The sequence below is a fragment of the Rattus norvegicus genome, chromosome 1 (genome assembly GCF_021556685.1).
Source record: "Rattus norvegicus strain SHRSP/BbbUtx chromosome 1, alternate assembly SHRSP_T2T, whole genome shotgun sequence".
Taxonomy (NCBI): domain Eukaryota; kingdom Metazoa; phylum Chordata; class Mammalia; order Rodentia; family Muridae; genus Rattus; species Rattus norvegicus.
This window is the reverse complement of record NC_141534.1, coordinates 226,618,929-226,643,525: the sequence shown is the minus strand read 5'-3', so window position 1 is coordinate 226,643,525 and position 24,597 is coordinate 226,618,929. Positions and strand designations below refer to the sequence as shown.

At 35.9% G+C, this 24,597-nt stretch overlaps 1 protein-coding gene across 4 annotated transcripts in view; it reads left to right on the top strand.

Annotated features, from left to right (window-relative positions):
* Vps13a (vacuolar protein sorting 13 homolog A) overlaps positions 1-24,597 on the top strand; it is a 226,617-nt gene that overhangs the window by 185,434 nt on the left and 16,586 nt on the right. For 2 of the 4 annotated variants that reach the window (NM_001100975.2, XM_087563778.1), the window contains 10 exons: positions 1,078-1,183; positions 4,782-4,895; positions 6,388-6,533; positions 7,694-7,775; positions 9,863-9,976; positions 10,653-10,728; positions 10,810-10,973; positions 11,267-11,312; positions 11,399-11,522; positions 16,387-16,498. In NM_001100975.2, coding sequence (NP_001094445.2) covers positions 1,078-1,183; positions 4,782-4,895; positions 6,388-6,533; positions 7,694-7,775; positions 9,863-9,976; positions 10,653-10,728; positions 10,810-10,973; positions 11,267-11,312; positions 11,399-11,522; positions 16,387-16,498 — 1,084 coding nt within the window. Of the gene's footprint in view, positions 1-1,077; positions 1,184-4,781; positions 4,896-6,387; positions 6,534-7,693; positions 7,776-9,862; positions 9,977-10,652; positions 10,729-10,809; positions 10,974-11,266; positions 11,313-11,398; positions 11,523-16,386; positions 16,499-16,671; positions 19,628-24,597 lie in introns of those variants that run through there. The other 2 variants (XM_087563769.1, XM_087563773.1) reach the window with 2 other exon arrangements.

Sequence of the window (24,597 nt, the reverse complement as noted above, 5' to 3'; positions counted from 1 at the left end):
AAAGTCAGGAGATTCTGGATAAAATATATGTACAGGTTAACAATAATTGTCTCTAGACCTCAGGTACTTTATTATTTTTCTTTTTATATGCATTTTTCCTGTTGTAAATTATTTATAATGACTACATTGTTTTAGGAACAGTGACAAAAGTAAGATTTCCATCTTATTCATGACTCACTCCTTCTAAGAAGCAGATTAGAGCACAGCATCCATCTAAATGATAATCCCTCTGTCTTTCTTTCTCCTCATCACTGAAATGAACTGTATATGTTTCCCTACTTTAAGAATGCAGTATTATGGAGCTAGTGAGAGGGCTCAATGGATGCAGCCTCTCGCAGCACAAGCCTAGTAAACCTACCATTGATCCCCTGGAGCCCATACAAAGGTGGAAGGAAACCGCTGCCTCTGCAGTGTTCTTTGGGGACATGCACACTGATAAATAGATAACATTTTAAAATAAATAAGTATTACTATGTATGTGTATAGTTAAACATCTTATTTTTATTTTCTCATTTTAATTTCTCCCTTTATTTTTATTTTATGTATCTGAGTGTCTTGCCTGCATACCATTATATATATGAGGTGCTTGCTAAGACCCGAAGAGGACATGTGATTCCTGGGACTGGAATTATAGACAATTATAAGCCCTCTATGGATGGTGGCGCTCAACCTTGGTCCTCTGGAAGAGCAGCCAGTGAATTCTCTTAACCACTGAGCCATCTCTCTAGCTAGCTAGGTTAATGTCTGATTTTCTCAAAATATTTCAAACTATAAAATACTTTTAGGACTTGCTTTTTTAATTATTTTTTTTATTTAAATGTAATGATTTATCACATGTAGTTGTACGTTCATTATTGTTGTGCTGTAATGGCCTGTTCTGGACTTCTTGTCAGCAGTCAGTTTCTTTTCTATGGCTACTTTCATATTTGGAGTTTCTTGCTGTTACAGTGTGGTTCATCGCTCTCATTCCTTTAGTCCCAAGTTTCAAAGCTCTAAAGTTGATCTCTTCTACCTTATCTAATTCTCTTAGTGTATTTTCTTTATTTTTGTTTGTTTGTTTCCTACATTTTAATACAGGTATTTCAAAGTGTTGATTCAAGAAATGGATCTCAGGTTGGATCTTGGGTTTGTGTATGCCCTAGCAGACCTTGTCCCAAAAACCGAAGTGACTGAGAAAACAGAGGTAAGATGTGGAATTACAGCATTTGATAGAAAACATTATGAAAAGAGAAGGTCTAAGAAAATATTACAAACTCTGTAGATAAAGTTGTCATTACCTGGCGAAATTCAAGAACCTTTGCCTATAATATTTATATATACAAACTCTTAGTGTGTGGTGTTGAGGACTTCATATTTTTTCTTTATGAGAATTTCATACATGTATACAGTGATATATCCTATTCATCCCCATTTCCCCTCAAGGTCCCTTTATACCCCTATCACTTAGCATGTTTTTAAGGTTTCTCTTATGTTGTAACATGTATTATTAGTACTTCATTCCTTTTTATGACCAAGTAATAATTCATTATATGAGTTTGTTACACTCTGCTGATTCATTGGTCACTTGAAATCTGGCTTGCTTTTACATTTTACAAGTATGATGGTGTTTGGCATATACATATTTTATGTAAACTTAAGCTTTTTATTTCTCATGTACCTAAGAGTGTGTTTACTGAGTCTTGTAATAATAATGTTTAATCTATTTAGTCTTTCAGCGAATTCACTCTAACAATTTTCCATGTCCAGTCATTTTAGAAGTGTGGTTTACAGTGACTCCACCATTTCTCATCTGTTTACCGTGTGAGCACTGTCATTTCTCAGCCTTCCCTACAACAGTTACTATTATTTGTGGGTTGTGTCTTGCCATACTAGCGGGTATGAACTGGCTTCTCACTGTGGCTTGTATGGCTGAAATGATGCTATGTTTTTAAACATTTGTTTGTGAGAAGATGTAGAGAAGAACCATGGCATGTCTATGGAAGTCTGGTGTACAGCGTACAGGCATTGGCTCTCTTCTGCCGTGTGAGTGCCAACATCAGACTCGGGTTGGCAGTCTTGGCAGGATGTATCTTTACCCACTGAGCCATCTCAGCCTATGATGAGAATCTTTCAATGTGCTAATAATGTGTGTGTATCTTCTCTGCTCGGGCTCTCCAGGTTGTGTAATGGGGTATCTGTCTTCTTACTGTTGAATTTCCAGATTCTTTGTGCAGTTTCAAGTGTTTTCTACTGTTCTGGCATGATTTTAGTGGCATAGATGTTTTTAATGTTAATGAGTACAAATCAATTTTTCTTTTATTATTCTGCTTTTAGTGTGCTTTCTAAATGTCATTTGCTAAAAGAGTAAAACAGTAGAAAAAAAACAATGAAAGTGAAAGACATATTTTTTTGAAAGAACCACAGAAGGAAGTTTACCTCTGTCTTTACCCAGATAAATGAGTTATAAAGAAATAATACCAATAGTTTTATGACAATAAATTATAATACTTAAAAAAATGGACAAAATATTAAGGTCACAGAGAAGTGGTGAAAATGGCTCAGAAGAAGCATTTTTAAAACAATCCCTAAGATGGGAGGTGTGACCCTAGATCTACCTGATCCCTAAGAGATAAGATATGACCCTAGATCTACCTGATCCCTAAGACGTGAAGCCTGACCCTCAATTTACTTGATCTCTAAGATACAATTTGTGACCCTAGAGCTACATGATCCTAAGATGTGAGGCATGATCCTAAATCTACCTGAAGGGCAATGCTAGCACAACTACATCACCCCTCAAGACTAGTAAACACTGCACAAATTTCTCCAATAAACAGGAAGGGAGAACATTTGTTGACCCGTACTATAAAGCCATTACTATTCCAACACCAAGACAAAACTAAAACTGCACTCTAAAACCAGAGTCATCTTTCATGAATATGAACATAAAAGTCTTCAGCAAAATACTAGGAACCAAGTCTGTCTGTCTGTCATGATGTATAAGAACAATACTGTATAAATATAGGTATTATATATATACAGTCAAAAACTACAAAGATCTCAGGGTAAAACACTGGAAATCTTCCCTATAGATCAGAAGCAGCCCCCTGACGCCTGTTCTCATCCAACATCTCATTAGCTTCAGGAAAACCAAGTATGAATGAAAAAGCAAAAGCATAGACATCAAAACCAAAGAAATCAAATTACCTCTTTTCTCAGATGATCTAATCTTACATGCAAAAATCCAAAAGAAGATACATAGTTAGAGGCAGCAAATGAATTATGTAAGTTATAAATGACAAGAACCAACATATCAAAATCAGTCCTATTTCTTATGTACTAGAATTATGACCCCACATCAAAACTTTATAAACAACCTTCCTACATATAATCCAGCAAAAAATAAATACCTAATAAATTTTAAAGTACAAAATCTATACTCTGTAAATTATAATCTGTTGTTTGAAGAACTTGACAAACTGCTTTTAAAATTCAATGGAATCACAAAGGCTCAAGTTAGCCTCAATAATTTTGAAAAAGAACAAATTACTGGGTCACACCCCAAATATAAAACTCAGTACAAAGCATGATGGTAAAAACAACAAGGCTGGTGAAAGGATAGACAGAACACAGATTTCTGGAATAAAAAAGTATGTGCGTTTTTCCACAAAAGAGCACAAGTCTGAAATAAAGGATGGAGGAATGGGCAGTGTCTGAGCAGTGCTGCTGAGCCAGCTAACAGCCACTTCCAGAGTTGGCTCTTTACATCACACGTCCATAGAAATGCCCCAGATGGACCAGAGGCCTAGCTTTCCAAGTTCTATTATCTTTCTAAATTACAACTTTATATACCACTCACATATATGGATGGACAGGTGATTGATTGATTATGCATATCTGTATAATTTCTGTAACCTCAAGTTCTTGAGACTTTTTTTTTTCAGCACACAGAAGTAGCTTAGGTCTGTGCATATTTGGAAAAGAAGTGTTTGTGGTTACCAAAAATAAAACCACCACTACCTCATGTGAAATTATTTAGTATGGTCACCTTTGTACATTATGTTACTAGATTCTAAATTGCAGTAAGACGAGTACCAAAGTGCTACAGACTGTTACAGAACTATGTTTAAAGAAGCAAATATCCACAAAGGATGTTGCTGGAATGTATTAGTGCTCTTTTAAAATAAGATCTGTAGTCACATGAGGAAAGCTAGGTATCATTTAATAGAAAGATAAAAGGTATATCTGTCGTGTGGTTTGTGACAGATTTCCCTAGCAGTAATGATACAAGTTAATTCTGAGGCCCTAACTTTCAATTAAGGATGCTGTTGCTCCAGCCACATATGTAGCAGAGGATGGCCTTGTCTGGCATCAGTGGGAGGAGAGGCCCTTGGTCCTATGAAGGCTCCATGCTCCAGTGTAGGGGAATGGCAGGGTGGGGAGGCAGGAGGGGTTGGTTGGTTGGTTGGTTGGTTGGTTGGTTGGTTGGTTGGTTGGTGGGGGTGCACACTCATGAAGGCAGGGGGTGGGGGAATGGGACAGGGATTTTCCAGAGGAGATACCAGGAAAGGGGATAACATTTGAAATGTAAATAAAGAAAATATCTAATAAAAGGGGAAAAAAGGAAAATATTTAACTCCTCATCTTATTTTTGAGGGAAAATCAATCATTAAACCAACCAGTGAGGGGGGATAAAAGGATGCTGACTGGGTATTAAGGAGGTATTTTCTTCAATGTGAGAGGCATTGGCTTTAAATATCTTACATAAACAAGTCCTTTCAGTATTTGTGTTCCTTGTGTAGGTGGAATATTTTCACAGGGATGTAGAAGCATTTGAACAAGAATTTGAAGTGGTTTCATCAGTAGATCAATCACAAGTCAATCTCTTTGAATATTTTCATATATCTCCTATCAAGGTAAGAAAAATACTTCATTTTGTTTTATAAACTAAATAATTGCAGATTGGTTTGATCTCTTTGAAGGGAATTAGCACGTAAATTCTCTCCTTTAAAAGCATAGTAGTTGTATAGTTTTATAGCTATATATAATAAATAAGAGGTATTGATCCCTTACATTTTTTAAAAAAAAATCTTTTTACCTTTTAGAAATAGTATTGAAATGCCCTACAACCTGATTCTATATCTTGATTCTTTGTTATTTGACTTTGATTTTTTTCATAAATTATGAAAAATTTGTTTTTATGTTTTAGTTAGAAATTCATAAAGTGGGGTTAAGAGACACAAAGCAATACACATTCATGTATACACACACACACATGTACATGCACACATGTACACTGCAGCACAGAAAGCACAGAATATATTATGTTTTAGTGTGTGTGTGTGTGTGTATGTGCGTGGTGTATGTGTGTAGGCTGTGTTTGTCACAATGGATGGGAACTTAGAGGATAACCTTCTCTCCTTCCATTCTGAGTTCTGGGTTTGAACTCAACTTGTCAGACTTATGTACCAAGTAATTTTACCTGCTAAGCCGTGTCACCATCCCAAACCTCAGTTTTGATTTTGCTTTTGATGTGTGTACACTTCTCACTGTAAGCATGGCGGCATATGGGAATCAGATCTCTCCTTTGACCATGTGATTTCCAGGGACTGAATTGAGGTTGTCAGACTTGGTAGCAAGCCCCTTTGTCTACTACTAAGCCATCTTGCTAGTACTATCTAAAAGTCTTAACACAATTTCTGCAGGTTATTTATAGCACATTAAAGTTACTGTATAATCCAATATATGGGGTTTGTATACAATACAGCGTAAAAGTCCTGTGCTTGCTTGCTTGCTTGGAAGTAGGTTTTTGGGTAACATTGGCTGTTCTGGAACTCAGAGTTTATCTGCCTCTGCCTTCTGAGTTCTGGGAAGGCGTGCACCACCACTTCTGGCTACAAAAGTGGCTTTATTGTGATAACTTAATTTTTATAGTTGAATTTGTAAACTTTCAGAGATATATGTTATTTTTAACAACTTAAAAATCTAGATTATTAGTGTCACTCTCACATATTTTTTTAGGTTGAGCACAATGCCAAGAGAATAGAGTTGAAGCTGTTTGTGGTAGTGTTTGTTCAGCATTTGTTATGCTAGGGCAATGGGAATTCAAGTCCAAATAGCCTGGGCTAAGTAGTCAGATCCTGTCTCATAAAAATAGACAGGAGGAGAATTCAATCCTAGTGTGTAGTTGAACTAAATGTTTAACTGAACATCTTAAATTATGGATTTTAAACAGAGCTATGTTGGATTTTGACTTTCTTAAACTTTTTAGTTATTAAGTTTTGGCATAATTCAGATAACTTTTGAGATCTTATTTATGGTTTAATGAACTTAATATCAAACTGTTTTGTAAAAGTTGGAAGTTCCGCTGCAGGGGAAGCGCTTTAATGTATTTCTTTATCTCTTCAGTTGCATTTGAGTGTTTCACTGAGCTCTGGTAGAGACGAAGCTAAAGATACAGAACAACATGGAGGACTAATTCCTGTGCATTCTTTAAATCTTTTGCTGAAGAGTATTGGTGCCACCCTTACAGATGTACAAGATGTAGTTTTTAAGTATGTTTAATACTTATAATCTATAAACTGATGAATGGTTTATTTATATTTAAAATTTTTGTAAATATAAGAAGTGTACTGAAAATTATAGGAAAAAATGTGGTTTCTGTTTTTATGTGGATTATAATCAAAGTAATGCCAAGTATTTTACCTGTCCTTAATAACTAAGTTAAGAATAATTTTTAAGTATTTTCTTAGGAAAGGAAGTATCAGATACTCGGTTTTATGTACATTAGACACTCTAGCTTGAATAAAGATCTCTCAAAAGAAGTGGATACTTAAGATGTGGTGTTAGGAAGGGAAGGCTTTTCAAATAGTATGTGACTAGACAGAGTATAATGAAGGGGTTGGTTTAAATGTATTGTAGTCAAACACTGATTTTTCAGCTAGGCACCATAGGACACACACATAGTCACAGCACTCGAGAGGCTAAGGTGGAAAGATGACTTGAGTTCAGAAGTGCAAGATAAGCATGAACAACATAGTGGCTCATCCCAGAATCAGACAAAAGCCTATTTATATTTGAATGTGAATCAGAATAGAAGTTAATGGCTATAAGTGATTCAAAGAGTCTGAGTAGAGACTGCTTTACAAAAGAGTAGCCTTCCCAGGTCACATGTGTCAGCAAGCCTGCTTATGAAGAATAGCATAAATCAGAGGCAGCTCTGAATCTAACTGGGAAACAGTCAAAAACAAGAGCACAGAATTGAAATAAGGTGAGCTATATACTCCTGTTCTCATGGTCAGAAAAAAATACCTCTCTAGATAGTACATCATTTGCCACCTCTGCTTCCCAAAGGGAGACCTGTAGCAACTGACCATTCCCAGGCAGGCCCTGCATTCACCTCAGCTTGTCAAAACATTTTCTTATGGGACCTTTATAGGGCAAAGTTGGGACATAGTTCTACAGGTACATGCCTGAGGTCTTTGGCCTTGGTCTTTGGTGGTTTTCTGCATAGGATAAGAGTTAAAGATTTTATCAGATTATTAGAGAATTTCTTTGACTAGAATATGTCAAGAATTGTATAGGATAAATATATTGGGAGAGATCTAGAAAAGAAAATTCTAAAGAAAACAAAACCAAGTAATCAATAGTTAACATTTTCCCCCTCTATGCGTACCATGTTTATATAGATATATATGTTAATATGTTTTTTCAGGCTTGCCTTTTTTCAACTCAACTACCAGTTCCATACAACATCTGAATTGCAATCTGAAGTAATAAGACACTATTCCAAACAGGTTAGTGCGAGATTATCTTACAAAGAGAAAGATGTAAGCTGAGTGAAACCTTGTGTCTGCCTGTGCTTCTGTATTTCTACGAGTCACTGGGATGTCAGGATGCTGCTAGTGGAGGCAAAACACAATGACACTATATGCTTTTCTTCCTCACCACTGGGTGCTGGGCTCATGGGACGCCAGCACACAGTTCAGAGGAAGCAAAATGCAGAGTGAAATAGGGGTCCCAACCTGTGTTCTCCAGGTGAGAAACGGGGGCTGGAATGGAGACTGTGGGTTTCAAACTCCTGTGCACCCACATATAGCTAGGATCTGCAAAGAGTTGAGAATGGGGGCTCCCATCCTCCGGTGTACCAAGACACTGCTGGGAAGAGCAGGGAGATGGGAACAGACCTATATGAGCAGGGTGGGGAAATCCAGCTTAGCTTCAAGTGAGTGCCAAGAGTGTGGAGGGGCCATCAGTGAGAGACTTAGATGAGGCTCTGGACTACAAAAGCCTTCCCGCCCTATTCCCAGCAGTCCTTGGTAAAGGAGACAGTCCTCTCTTGTCCAGACTGCTTTATTCATGGCAGATTGATGGGTATGAAACTTACTCAGGGTGAACCAGAGACTAAATACCTCTTGCAGGAAGGGATGCCCAGAGAGGGATGTTCATTGGCTAAACCCTCTCGGGACCTATCTCCTCATTGGCATGGAGAACTCTAGGCTCTATGCTACATGACCGGTTGTCATGGTCCTCTTAGTAGGGTGTTGTGGTCAACTGCTACAGGACCAGAATCTGTAAGGAAGCTAGTCCCAACACCTGCTGTTCTTAAGTATGAGTTTTATTGGGGTTCTGAACTTTGCTTACCAGTTTTCCTGTCTGGCGGCACAGTCCACTGTCCCACATCTCTCCATGCATGTATAGTACAGATTTGTCAGGAAAGCAAATAACAAGTTTCAAAATTTTGAACTTGGGTTTTTCTCTACCCTCAAATTTATTCACATGAACTTAAACCCAACCACCATTTGAATTTTTTGTCCTTGTTCTTAAAACAAAGCAATAAATAAAAATAAACACTTTTAGAATTTTTTCTGAATAGGTGTAGATTATCAATATATGAACTTTTTATAACAATTGAATTCATCATACTTTGTTCCTTGAAACAATTAGTCAGTGATGAACACAGATACTTTTTACTGTGGGGTTGAGTCAGCTACATGCCTTGTTTCTGTAGATCTTGTCAAGTCTAGAAAGATTCCTAAATCTCAGGATTCAGACTTGAGTTCTAGGCAGGCATCTGCTTCTGCCATGCACTCTGTGACCCTGGGAAATCTGTAAGATGCAGACGGTGGTAACTCAACAAGGAATGGAACACCGAGAACTTTTTCTGTTTTCTAGACTCTAGAATCTAGAGTTTTATCTCTTCCAAGTTACTTTTCAAAAATTTAATAGGCTATGAGGAATGGCTCAATCACTGAAGATGGCTTGCCTTGCAAGCTTAGTAATTTGAGTTTCATCACCAGAGCCTATGTTAAAATGCCAGGTATGCTAGTAAATACTAGAAATCTCAGCACTGAGTGGTGAGACAAGATCACTGGGGTTCATGTGACATCAGTCTAGGCTGTTAGGCCCTGTCTCAAAGAAGAATGATAGTGTTCCTCAAGATGATACTTCAGGCAGGCTAAAGTCTGCCTTCCATAATTACCCACACATAATATGCACCCCCACACTAATACTCATTTTTAATCATTGTATTTTAAATGAAGAATTGTGATAAGGGTTTGACAGTACTTGATCTTCTTCCAAAGGACGAGGTTTGATTCTCAGGACCTACATACTGCCCATGCTTTCTGTACCTCCAGTCCCAGAGGATGGGACACCTTCATCATGCCTCCAAGGGCACTGCATGCATGTGGCACACCAACATATATGCAGGCAAAACAACCATACACATAAAATAAACTGAGAAACAAAAATAATAGTGATAAGGTTTGGGCCTTACAATTTCTAGTAAAACATTAGCCTAGGCAAACTAGATCTGAATACTAAGTAATTATAAGGATAGTAGTCTCATGATGTTGACTCATATACATATTTTCTTTTTTAGGCTATTAAACAAATGTACGTACTCATTCTTGGACTTGATGTTTTGGGAAATCCCTTTGGCTTAATTAGAGAATTTTCAGAAGGAGTAGAAGCATTTTTTTATGAACCTTACCAGGTAAAATATTTATTTGTATTATTTAATGAATAATATAAATAGTGTCTTCTTAATGTATACTGTATTTCAGTTGTTAACTTGAACTATTCATGTAAACATGTACATTTGAGAGACCCAGAGGAGAAATTTCTTTTTCCTGAAAAATTTCAGCTTAAAATTTTCTTATGATCCCAAATATTAAGTGTTGATTTTTAATAATAGTAAGTATAGTTCAGGTTGTAAAAAAAAAAAAAAAGGAAGCTCACTGATATGGTAATTTTGTTTGCACAAAAGTATGTAATAATAAGGGAATATAAAAGTCTTAATAAGGGAGTAGAAAATTATTCTACATCTCTTCAACTTTTCATGAATATATTTAGTGTCCCTACTTATAAAATGTGTAGCAAAAACAAAGCAGAACTATTTTTCTATACATTCTGATTTCAAAATTCGAAATGATAAGGATTTTAAGTTTTAGTTTTCTAGACTCTCTGTAAGCTGTGGCTGCTCTGTCACTACAGTGGGCGGTGAGGAGCAAACTCTGTCCTTCCTTTGTCTGGCCATGTTCCATCTCACCTGTTAGCCTTTGAGTATCCTAACGTTACCCGAGGGCTGTGGTTTTGCTGCCATCATTTCCTTTGCTCTTCCTGTTACTATCACATCTGTGTCTTTAATGCCACTCCTTTTGTCACTGTAGGGGGCCATCCAGGGTCCTGAAGAGTTTGTGGAGGGAATGGCACTAGGATTGAAAGCCCTGGTTGGCGGAGCCGTTGGTAAGCAGCAGAAAGCCCAGCAGTGCTGCCAGAACCAGTGACAGCTGAGCTTTGCTTAACACACTGCTTACTCCCTGTTAGGTGGACTAGCTGGCGCCGCCTCCAAAATCACCAGTGCTATGGCTAAAGGGGTAGCAGCCATGACAATGGATGAAGACTACCAGCAGAAGAGAAGAGAAGCCATGAATAAGCAGCCTGCTGGCCTTCGAGAGGGCATCACTCGAGGAGGGAAAGGCCTTGTCTCTGTAAGATTTCCCTGGGCTTATAAACACATGCAGGAATGGCTTTTAAGTCACAATTGTATGAGTAAAGAAAAAGGTACACAAGTCTCCTTAAATTATGACTGACCATTGCAATGTGGCATATAAAGTGTTCCCATGATCTCCAAAAACATTATCTAAATAAAACACCTAGGAAATAGAAGTGTTAATCATTGTGATCTGTAGGTAGAAAGAACTGTACAATTTTTGTATTGAAGCAAAATGGCCTTGTAGGCACCATATGGAAATATAACTTTTCACTTGTGCTTTTCCGGCAGGGTTTTGTAAGTGGCATTACAGGGATTGTTACAAAACCAATTAAAGGCAAGTGTTATAGTTGCTCTGTGTCACATAACTCATAAGTTCTATTTTCATTTGGTCCAATTGCTTGAGCAGGTTGTGTTTTATAGGTGCTCAAAAGGAAGGAGCAGCGGGGTTCTTCAAAGGTGTTGGAAAAGGTTTAGTTGGAGCAGTGGCAAGGCCAACGGGTGGCATCATAGATATGGCCAGCAGTACCTTTCAGGGAATCAAAAGGTAAATTCCCTTTATGACTGACAGATGAATAACATTTCAAAACCTTAACATATATCTACTGTTGGTTTGCAGGCTTCTCATCATGAACACTATGTAGATTGTGTGCCCTACTAATTTTGATTCTAAGTTGCTGTTACGCGATTTCAGAAATGTAGCATTCTCTTTGTCATCTGTTTCCAGTAGCTGGTGTCAGGAATGCTTTGGCCAGCTAAGCTCTGACTCAACCTCACTGCATCAGTGTATGCTGTATGTGGCAGCTTAGTTATAAAGCAGCAAATCTCGGAGCAAGCTCTGCAGACTGGTCACAGTCTGCCTCCATTGGTAAAACCTCGCATTCTTGATGTTCTTTCCTCTGTGAATATGCTAGGAAAGGGGTGAAAACAACAGAATTGAAAGATGTCTTGTAAATTTACTGAGCTTTAAATTTCTGCTACACAAGGCCAAGTAAGTTATTTAGTGTGAGAGTCTGGAGTTTAGAAGAGAGATCCCAAGGTACCATTAAAAGTAAATATATATACATTCATATATATATATATATATATATATATATATGAATTAAGAAAAAGTCTTAGCACTATACAACTTGTTTCAAGCCTAGAAATCTACACAGCATCAAGATATAAAATTTTAAGTTGGCAGACTATATTAAGCTTTCCAAACTTGTTTTCATTTATTATCATGGTCCAACTTAAACAGTGTTTGTGAAGTTGACTGTTAACAATTACTCCTAGTGATCTCTTAGCATGTATTCTAGATCTGATTAACTCTAGATACTGATGAGGTTCCTTTGCCTTATTTTTCACAAAATCAAAAAAAAAATTGAGTCTAGGTCCTATAATACAATGTTTATAACAGAGTTTGTGAGTTCTTAAGAATAAAAATGGAGAAGAGAAAACGTCTGAGGACTCGAGACTTGGGAACATTGCTTAGGAGTTAAGGAATGAGGACCCAGCAAAAGAGATAGAAAACAGAATGGTCAGGAAGGTGGATGATAATCACAAAAGCAGTATTTTAAAGATACAAAGTAGACAATGAGTTTGTACTATTGCTGAAGAGAAAGGAGAACTCACTTCACCCCACACAGCTCACTCCTGTGACCACTCTAAAATTTTAGTTTACCTGTACTTTAACTCAAAATACTTTGTATTTCCTTTTCCTTTATTTTTATCTTGTTTTTTGACCAATATTTAATATACTATATATTTTACCTACTGTCTCTTATTAAAATGCAACTTTTATGAATGTAGTAACTCTTCCCTCTTCCCATGACACGAGGACTATCAGTGAACATGCGGGTAGTAGGGGGTTTGGTGGTGGTGGTGGTGGGAGTGATGTTTGTGATCAAGCTAACAAATGGTGCGTTTATATGCAGTGGTGGGAAATAATGCAGAGGGACCCCACCCATCCTACATCATTGTACGTCCTCTGGCCACTGCAGCAAATTACCGTAGACCTGGCGAAAAAAGAGGACTTTTTCCTCACAATTCCTTTTGGAGAGAATTTGTCCCTTGAGTGTGCTAGTGTCTGGTAGCACTCCTCGCTTCATAGCTACACTTTTGCCTTCTGCCTTCATCTTCATATTCCTTTGTCTTTTGTGTGTCTGGTCTCTCTTTGAGGGACATTTTTGGTGCCATTTAGAGTGTACCTGTATTACTTCCTTACTTTGCAGTCTTTTTTTTTTTAACTTTTTAATTTATTTTTTAAATTTTATTTAATCTTTTTTTTACAGTCCAGATTTTATCCCCCTCCTGGTCTAACCTCTGACTGTTCCACATCCCACCTCCTTCCCCTCTCCCCTGTCTCCAGGAAGATGTCCCCACCCCTCCAGTCACACTACATACTCTTCCACAAAGGTATAAAGGAACACTCACTCATTCTGGAGATTACAACATTAGACTTCTGTGGATACACCATCCAGACATTATAGAGACCTTTTCTATTTTCCACAGTGACATTGTGTAAAATTACAATGTAATGAGACAAAAGGGATGTTGGCAGAGTCTACTGATCTAATTCAGAATTTCCCAGTTTGACATACTAATTTACTTGTCTATGTACCAATTGTGCATGCTTTTGTCATTCTTATAGGTTAATGTAGCTACAGCTATAGTAACGATAAACAGTTCCAATACCAAAAAAAAAAAAAAAATCTCTCCTGGTTCTTTTTATACTTAGATTAAAAACTGCCTTTAAACCCTTTTTGGTTTTTCAATTGGAGTGGTTGATCATTTATCGGTGAGTGGTAAGAGTTCTTTATACATTCTGGAAACATGCTGTAAAAATCTTCAACTTGAAGCGTATGTCACATACTCTAGTTTTTAGTGTTGTGCTGCTGCCATCACTAACAGATTCCCTTTTTCGCCTTCCCCAGAAGAATTCTCACGCTTGTTAGCAGCCACTCACCATTTCTAATTCCCTTTAGCATTCGCCATCACGATTTCCTTCGTGTGTGTGGGTTGCCTGTTTAGATAATATATGTAAATGGAATCCTACAATATGGAGCCTTTTGTGAGTGACTTCTTTTACCTAACAAGTTTTCAGAGTTCATTTATGATGTACCCAAAGTAGAACTTCCCTTTTATTGAGTAATGATTTATTATGTAGAGCTATCACTGTCTTAGCTTCATTTCTGTTGCTCTTATAAACTACCAAGTCTAAAGGCTATTTAGAGAAGAGTTTGCCTTGGTTTACAGTGGTTGTTAGTTCCAGATGTAGTGGTGGGGAGGGCCTGGCAACATTCGACAGGAGTGGGAAGGTTCTGGTCACGCTTCTACCCACAAGATATGAAGTGGACATGTGGCAAGTCTATAAGGTCTGAAAGACTACCTCTAGTGATGCACTTTCTGCAAAGTGTTCCACATCCCTAAAATCTCAGACCCCTCCCCTACAACCAGTACTACCAGCTCAGGGCCAAGTGTCCAAATGCATGAGCCTATGGGAGACACTTTATCTAAACCATCTTTGGCTACCTGTTAATCAGCAGATGAATATTTAAGTTTTGTTTACTTTTTGAGACTGTCACCCACGGTTAAGGATGTTGGCATATATATCCTTAGTCCCAGTACTTGGGAAGTAGACAATTCTCACAGTTTGAGGTTGCCCTGGTCTACATAATGAGTTTCAGTAAGACTGTATCTTGAGGGGAAAAAAACAAAACCATGTTAGTCATATGCCACTGAAAACATGCACATGCAGCTTTCTATGGGCAAATAGTGTCTGTTTTTCCATTATTCCCTTTCCCCATGATTTTCCACCCCTCTCTAAAACACAGTTCTACAGGTATCCCAGCTCTTTGTACAAAAACATACTCAGCACTCCCTGCTCAGAAAAGCCTTTGCTCTCAGATGGGTAGCTGACAGTGAGCAATGATTGTGAACTTGATGTGGAGGTAGTGGCTGAATGGCCGGAGGTAAAAGATTAGGTCTGGGTGCGTATGGGAAAGCAAGAAGAAACAAGTTACGAAAGTACAGAATACTCACTGGATAAGATTTCCCCTCCCCAAACATCACATCCCTATCCAAAACAAGTTATTTATATATTATAATGTATTCATTCCATTGGAGGATTAGCCAAATCTCAGATTAAAAACTATGACAGAATATTTCAGGTTAAAATATGAGCAGGAACTAACCACAGTTTAACTTGTTTATACTTCAACGTGAGGGGAATAGTTTCCCTCCAAGTAACATTGACTGAGGAAGGTTCCTTTCTACAAATACGACAAGCACCACTCTTCACCTAGTCACTGCCTTTTTCTGATTCCTCTGTAGGATAGTCCTGACAAGAGCAGCATGAGGATGGAAAGGTTTCCCTGCTCGTGTCAGTGAATAGTCACAAAGCAGAGACCTTTGTAACCAGTTAGGAGCAGGGTTTAACACCTTTTGTGCCTCATGCCCCTTCCTTACAGAATTTTATGATTTTGTCTGGTTCTGGTCTTATCTGTGCTCACTCTGCCTGCTTTTAATAGCTATTAGGTATAAAGTAGTATCTCATTGACATTTGAAGTTGCAGTTTCTTAATGGCATATGATATTGAACATCCATGTGGGTTTTCGCCAAATATGCACTTCCCGTTTTTAAAATAAACCAAGACAAAATCCATTTTCTGGTTATTATTACAAGGAAATTAACAGATTTTTTTTTATAATTCTTTCTAGGAAATTTACATTATTTATGTCATAAAAGCATTTAAAAGTTGATATGTTATATGGTGTTCTTGTTTAACTAAGATCATTTTAGTCTTTATTTTTATTATTTTACTATTAAGATTATTTTCATACTTGTTTTCTACTGTTTTAAAGTGTTTTTGATGTTTTTAATTGAAATAAATAGAAGCATATTACTTCCTTTCCTCCAGCCCTCCCCAGCTACCCTCCTGCAAGCTCCTCCTATGCCCCTTCTCTCAAGCTCACAGCCACTTTTCCTTCGGTACTTTTACATGCATATGTATGTATATATATGCAAATAAATATAAATACAATTTGCTCATTCTTTGTTTGATCTGGTTTTAAGGCTGAGTACTCTGTGTAGACAACCAATAGGGGGAGCTTATCTCTGGAGAGGTTAATTTTCTTGCAGCAGTCACCAGTTCTTTGTCTAGGAGGGGACCCCAAGAAATCTTTCCCGGCTACATTAAGATGTCCATTGATACTGCGGTGGTCATAGTCTTGTTTTTACAGCCATTCTAGGAGAAGCTGTCCCACAGGCGACAGAATGCCTTGCATTCCAGTTCTTATTATTCTTTCCATTTCTTTTTCCCTGATGTTCCCTGAACTAGAAGGGCAGATTGTAAAAATTAAGCTTTCTGTATTTATATACATATAAGAAGATATATGTCATATGTGTAATCTCATTTTTGTTTTTAGAGCTACAGAGACTTCTGAAGTAGAAAGTTTACGACCTCCCAGGTTCTTTAATGAAGATGGAGTCATCAGACCTTACAGGTTGCGCGATGGTACAGGAAATCAAATGTTACAGGCAAGTGAAGAAATGTTTTACAAACTAAAGTCAATCTCACAATTTAGGGTATTTAAAAATAGTTACACAATACCTTAAGATAGATTAGGCTTTTATTTGTCTTATTTAACTTTATTTATACTTTTATTTACTTAGTACATTTATTTACTATGAGTTTTTTTTCTTTTTTACAGGCATCAAAAAGTTTGATGTGAAAACTGTTAATGCATGACTTTGCAAGTGAAAGCCAACAGTAGATTTTAGTCTTAAACTTTTACAAACTGTGCAGCTGTTTCAGTATTTTGAACATAAAGAAAAAATTTTGTGTTGGTAGCCTATGTTACAAGCATCAGTCAGTCTAATCTTTCCATAAAGTAGTCTTGGTTCTGCTTTGAGTATTACAGATCTGGCAAAGCCAGTGTGCCTTATATGCCCTTTAGACTTGGTAGCACATACTTACCCACTTAGCTTGTTTCTGTTTGGGGTTCTTCTGCCTTTCGTACCACTACTAGTTTTTATATGAAATATAATCTTCATTTCTAATTTATTCATGAAGGAAGGGAAAATAAAACTTGAGAACACTGCCACTATTGATCATCTGTGGTTCTTAAGCATTCTTTGATTAGTTTGTGCAGAGCCGTGTGGGATTTGATGCACAGTTCACAGCAAGCAGTATCTTCTCACAAGGAAATACAGTTTGGTAACAATAGATAGCCTGAGGCTAGAATGATTTGTCAGTCCTGACAACTTTGTTACTTGATAACTCATCTTTTAAAACTTAGATTATGGTAGAAATAATACCTCATATCCCAGGTTATGCCATTTTAAGGTCATTTCTGTGGGCTTGGTGTGGAATATTAAATTAAGCTATATACTTGAAAGTAAGGAGTCAGTATTTTATAGGTTTGAAAAAATTCATGATAATAATAAACTATTGAAACATGAAGCTTCTCAAGTTTAAAATCACCAGAATAAAAATTTGAAACTTTTACTACTACTGCACATAGAGTAGGTATTATTGCTTTAAATGTACTTTACATCTTCTCTGAACCTCCTGTTTAATATATTAAAATCTAACTCTAGCATAGAAGTGTAGTATTTAGTAAAGTAACTTTTACCTTGATTTTTTCATCTTATTAAAGTGCCAAAATCCTTGCAAATTGAGATAGAATTGGTAATAACTTGGGAGGTTGTCCCTTAAGGACGTGTTCTGCAATCTCTACTATGAGAGTTTATTATTCTTCAAAGACAGACAGAAAAGTTGTAGTTGTCCTGTCTGTCTAATCCAGTTGAATCATTTCTATCTAGTATCTGCCTGCCCTTTCTAGACAAGAAGTAACATACTAACTTTTTACTATACTGAAAGTTGAATGGTTTTCATAACATAATTTAAAAAATAAGAATATTTCTCAAGAGCTTTTTTAATACATTTGCTACAAAATATGAATTTGTAGTGAGGAGAATTTAGAAATCTACTGTCTTCATTATCCAGGAACAGATTATATTCAAAGTTTCTTGTGATTAATAATTGGACTTCAGTGGCAAGAAAGTGTATCCCACACCTTAATTAATTTATTTCTTTGGAATTTAAAACTATGAATTTCTATTTTTCATATTTAAAGAAACATATCTTTAGTAGACAAGCCTCTGCTAAACGTTCTGTATCAGTAAATAAAATCTCATGATCTTTGTCAGCTTGTATAATTTTCAGCAAGAAAAACATGTTAGTAGCTTGAATACTTACAGGAATTTATAAGATGTCTTAGTGTGTTTACAGTTAGCATTATTTGTTTATAGATGTTAAAAAGTTAGTTGCTGTTCTAATAGTAATAGTGCTTTTGTAAAATAAAACTGCAACTTTTAGCACAGTTCTTAAAATACAATGTAATAAAATATAAAATAAAAGGGGTAAAGTTCTATAGCAATCAAGAACTCCTAAGTTTTATCTTGAGCACTACATAAACCAGACAGGTGGGAGGTGGAGGCAGGAGAATCAGAATTTCAAGGTCATCTGAAACTACATAGCAAGTTTAAGGTCAGCCTATGATAATGAGACCCTGTCTTAAAAACTAGGAATGTCATCTGCTTAGATTTACCTAAATGATTTAGTGCCAGTGCTTTAGAAAGTGTCTGTTATGTTCTACCTTCTGATGTTTCTCCTTGTTTTTTCTGTTTTTCTACAAGAAGGTTCTGTTTTGACTAAATTACATATGCTTATGCATTATAGTTAAATATAAAATATATTCATTTCATGCCGTTCTATCCAAAAAGCAGGATATTATTTCATTGCTCCCTAGTAGCCAATTAAATGACTTATAAAGAAGTAGAATTATCAATATATTCTTAGAACACCTCATTGATACACAGAGCCAGGTCTGAAATGACTTTGTATGTGAAGTTGTCTTTAGGCCTGTTAAGTTAGAAGTATTATAACCACAATTACAACATGAATTACAGATGAAAATCTGCTTTAAAATTACTCTAACACCTTAACATTTCATAACTTTAACATCTTTTCCTGCTACTTAACTAACCTTTATGCTTCTTTTTCCTTTGCCATGCTTACAGAACATTAAGGCCTACAGGGAATGGATTCTGACTCACAGTAGCAGTAGTGATGAGGAGGAAGAGGCTTAGTCAGAGCTTACTTGAGAAAGTGCATATGCTTGCTTTCATGTCCCTGGAATGTTTGTGTAACTGCTGTCGTTACATCCGTGTGTCCATTGTTAGGGAAGTTAGTACTGTTTCCTTAGACAATGTTTTTCTGAACATCATGATAAAGCAAAGTAATTATTTCCATACAGGAAAATGTATTTATCAAAAATGTGTGGAGTATATCATATTATAAATTTGCTTTTATATATCCTAGCTTTGTATCCCACAGTTTGTCATTAAGATCCGGAGTGAGATTTAAATGTAGTTTTAATGTTCATGAGCTCTACTCTAAATCATCTGCATATTTGTTAGTAAAACATCTTTTTTTAAAACAAAGATATTCTGTGAAATTTTGTGCTGTAATGTAATATCATTGTTTAAAGAAAAAAGAGTGGGTGGGAGAAAGAATAGGAATACTGTTCAATGTTTTATATGTATTTAGCACTTAAAGGTATTTTGTCAAATTTCTTTTCATAATAAACTTGCATAAATTGATACTGTGTGGATTTTTTTCTATTCCAGAATCATCTAAGTTGAACTACTATATAAAAATCCATGAATTGTCATAGAAGACTAGTCGTTTTATTAGTACATATTTTCTCATATACTTCTGAAAGAGCTAACAAAGTTGATTGGATAGTCATTTATTAACTAACTTAATATCCATATATTATATCCCTATCAAAATACTATGAATTAACTCAAGATAATGGAATGTGTGTAATAAAATATAAATTTAGACATTTTTTAAAAAGTTATGAAGAAAGGATATCTTTGTCTATTAGTTTTACAAGCAAATTTGTTTTATATTTTAGCACTGAATTTTTTTTTTAAGTTCAGACAGACAATTCTCTTGTCCTACTTTGCTAGTATATTGGATGTGCTAAAGCCAGCAAAAACCAAATGCCCTACAAAGCTGAGTTTAGTAGTCATAGTAGTTGTGATACATCATCACTTACAACTATTTTGTCTTTTGATCAAGAAAGGAATAAGGAGTATTTAACGTACACTAAACACTTGGCTTATATTGGACTTACTAGGTTTCAGGAGATAACCTGTTTCATATTTTAGAATTTTTAACTGATAATTTGATTTCTGTATTTAACTCCTACATTTACCAAGCTTTCATTCCTATAATAATTATCTTCTATGTTCTTTGAGTATGGCCACTCTACAACAGCAGAAAAGGTCAGCTCTTTGGAAATTTGTCGCAATAGTGCATATATGGCTAGACCTAAAAATAAGCAAATTTCAAAGAATTTGTTTTTAATACAATAATCCTGTTGAAAATATGTAAGTGAGTATAGTGACTGTAAAGTAGCAGCTACAGTACTACACTGAATCTGACATACACCTACTGCTTCCTAACCAGTGGGCAGCCTCACAGGCTACCTCTTCTGCTAGACACTGATAAGAACACAATTGTCACACCTTTTTTGCATAAAGGAGGAAAAGAGTAAAGATGTCTTGTTTTCTGTTATTGGAGATTTATAAGCATAAGGCCTTTCTCATACAGCAAGTGCCAGACTCTTGGTTTGCAAGTCATTAAGTTTTCCTATTGTCGATCCATGATGCTTATGTCTGTGGTCCCAATTCCAAGGAGATGTTCTTAACCTATTAAGAATCTATCTTGAAAATGTTCCGATTATTTTGGCAATGGCTTGCCATTTTAGTAGAATCACATTTACTTAACAGTAAGACTAAAAGCATCATAGTCGTCTGTAATCATTATCGTTGTGTTCTTAAGGGTCCTCATTATTTAGTTTAGTCCCTTTAGTTTAGGTATATCCTTAGCCGTATAATCGCCCCTTTCTGTTTCTCTGCCACAGTGAAAACTTTTCAAGTGCTAATTGGTTTTCCAGTTTTACTTTTTAAAAAGCATTGCTTTTATCAGAGAAAGAGTTTAATGATGAAAATCGCTCTGTTGCTCTGTACCACTGTCATCTTGGTTGGAAGTGTAGAACTGGAGAGACAAGTACTTTATTGTTCTGCACCTACCTAAATGATAGAGAGAGTGTTCACATTTGAGAGTCTTATGAGGTAAATAGTTCCTTTCTTTCTTTATGACAGTATAATGAGCAAGTGTTTTTTTAATTGTTAAAAAATGTTCGTTGTTGTTTCTCATTAGGAAAGATGAACTTCAGATGTATAATAAGCATTATTGTGGCCAGCTAGTACCACCAATACAGTCAACATAATATAATACAATACAGTACGATGCACTCCAATACAGTGTAAACCTAAATGAAGGACGTTGTCGTAAGTTGGTGACATCGTAAAAGTGTACATACACATACTTTGGAAAATAGACTTGTGTGTTATACAATTATTTAACACAGTAAACATGTGATTTAACCATTTTCACCTATGAAAAATGAAAATGCATTCTCACATAGATTTTATTTTAGTGTTTATAGAAGCAATGTTTAAAAATATGAAAAAGTGAATATAATTTCCATTAACCTCTAAAATGAAAATTTTTTCTTCCAATTTTTAAGTGGGATATTATTGAGCCAAAAGAAAAAATACCAATGCATGTTTCCATAAGTACACTGAAAAACAAAATTACAGGAAAGTGAAATAACCAGTCACAAACTCTCCACGTACATTCAGCGTCATCATTTTATCTGTGAAGAGTAGCATTTCAGAGACAGGTTCCTGCTATGCAAGTGTTTTGCCTATGAGCTGTACTCCCACCTTACCAAGGCATCATGGTAATTGATGTCATCTGTAGATGACTTCCCTGGTTCAGATGTATATGGCTTCCCTCCTCTGGAAGGAAGAAAGCAGAGCAGTAGAGCAAGATGGCTGGTCCTGGTAGACAAGCACGGATGGGCAGTGTATAGGTGATAGTGTGTTTCTAGTAGGAGAGTCTACAAAAAAGCAATATTTGAAATTTCATTTTGTAATACTGTACCTTTTTATGTAGCTTAACTTTATATTCTAAATTTCTTCATGGTCTTCTCTTCTGTAAATAAAGTAGGAATAATCGCTTTTCCCTGAGTGATTACCATTGAGAATTCTTATTCTCAGGAGTGGCTCCCTGGCATTTGAATAATGTACTGAAAACCAGCAAGATGAAAATTCTGAAATTCTATACATCATGAATATAAACAATTACATTTCTAAGAACCTTTAAATTAAATCACTTGGCACTTGCATTATAGTTAGGTGAATACAAATCCAGAATAACATTAATTTCAATATTTTTTTGAACCAAGAAGCTAAAACAAATCTCGGTTTAATCACTCTCTTACCAGTTTTATCCTTGAGCCAAGATGGCTTAATGAGTAAAGATACTTGGCTGCCAAGCCTGATGACCTGACCTGGATACCTAGAGTTCACGTTTGTCTTCCACACACATTACCCAGCCTAAACAGAAACAGATACATAGGTACACACACAAACAAACAAACTTCAACTTTTTGTGAAATCAGTAAAAATTAATTGATTGGTGTCACACTGGGTTCACATTTAAGATCATGATAATGATATAAAATTTACAAACTGGAGCCTTGTGGATGTCTTTTAACTGTGATATTTTATACTTGATATGAAAAATATTCTATTGTATTTATGTCTCAAGGTCAATGTACACTGAAAAACATTATTACTGTCGTTCCTACTGTTTTGTCTCGCTTAAATTCTATAGTAAAATTCCACATTAAACTTTGCCATACTGATGGAAAAGGATGAGAACAGGGCACCATTCTTACTGGGTCTCTTTCTGATGCATTTTCAAGCCTTGGTTTTTTTGTTACAGATTTCCATAAAAATGAATTTATCATAGCTTCCAAATATAAAAGGTCCAAGAGGCTTAAGTAAAATACTGTCAAGTACAGACATTAATTAAGTTAAATAATGATGAGTGTGTAAAAAGAATGACTGTTTTAGTCATTATTCTCACCTTGCTGCTTTGTAATAAACCACGATCAGTTAGAAACTTACATGCTTAATTAGTCTAAGTTTAGTAAATAAGTGAATAAAAGGCATAGGAAATGCTGAATCAAAAGATAATAAAGTACATGATTCAGAGTATCCCTGAATTAGAGAACTTAGAATAATTCATGATTTTCATGGATTTATGGTTTTAATATGGAAAGCGCTTTCATATTCATAATTACCAGTCAGTATGGTAAAGTCAGTGTAGAGAAAGAGGAAAGCAATACTGGGACGTTGTCTTCTGATCCTACACACACCATGGCGTAGACTCACCCCCCAGACAATATGTAACCTGTCTCACACACATACCATGGCATATGCCCCTCCCCCAGACAGTATATATACCTATCACACACCATGACATATGCACCCCCCCAGGTGATATGTAACCTGTCACACACACACACACCATGGCATATGCCCCTCCCCCAGCAATATGTAACCTGTCTCACACAACTTTTAAAGTAAGAATTGACTGAAAAAGATTCTTCATTTTGTGTTTTCTTACCATTTATGGGTTATTTCCTTTTTAACATTTTTTTATTCATACAGATTGAGAAACATGAATTCCTATTTTGTGTTTGTATTACAATTCTTTTTCCAGTTAAGTGAGGACATTTTTAATTTTTTTGTTTGTCTTAATGGTTATTTTATTTATTTACATTTCAAATGTTATCCCCCCAGGATTATTAACTCAACAGTTTTTTTAAAATTGTACTCATAGAATAATTCCCAAATGTGAGATGCATAGAAGTTTCCCTTTTTCATTAAGTGTATTTTTACCTTTCAACGTTTCTTGTTCTAAAACAATTCTTCCCTTTAAAAATTAAATCTCTTAGATTGTATTCTGAGAGTTCATGGCTCTATATGGTCCATACTTCCATAGTATATAAACATTGAGAGCTTTGTTGTCTCGGGACAATAGGATATAATTTACCATTTCGGAGTTTTTACTTGATCCATACTGTCTTTGAATTCTGTACAGAGTTATAATAGTTGTAATTGTGTAAGTTGTAGGAAGGAGTCTTTGTTGTTGTTGTTGTTGTTGTTGTATGTCTTTTCTTTCAGAATTACAGGTGTTTAATTAGCTTCCAACACTGCCTTAGTAGCCATTGGAGGATAACTACCTTCAGCGTCGTGGTCTTTCCTTTTACTTCAGGAAGAAAAGTACAGTTAATCTGGAAGAAAGGGCTTAAAAAATAGCAGTCAGACCACCAGAATAGTACTGGACACACTTCTGGCTTCATCTAAAGTTTTGAGTAAGTGGACAAGAAGTAGGAGACATAGTTTATTTAGTTCCACTCTTCCTTTTTTGTAATTTTCCCTCTCCAGAAAGATAATTCTGAATGAAAGGAGAAAACTGAAGAGACACATTTATATATGTGTCCTTTTTTTAAAAAAAAAAAAAGGGCAAAGTTCAAATGGAACCTACCTGAGCTTAACATTCAAGAGTTTAAAAATGTTAATATGTACTGAATTTCTATTATATTCACCTGTTCTTATTATATTTACAAATACAACAA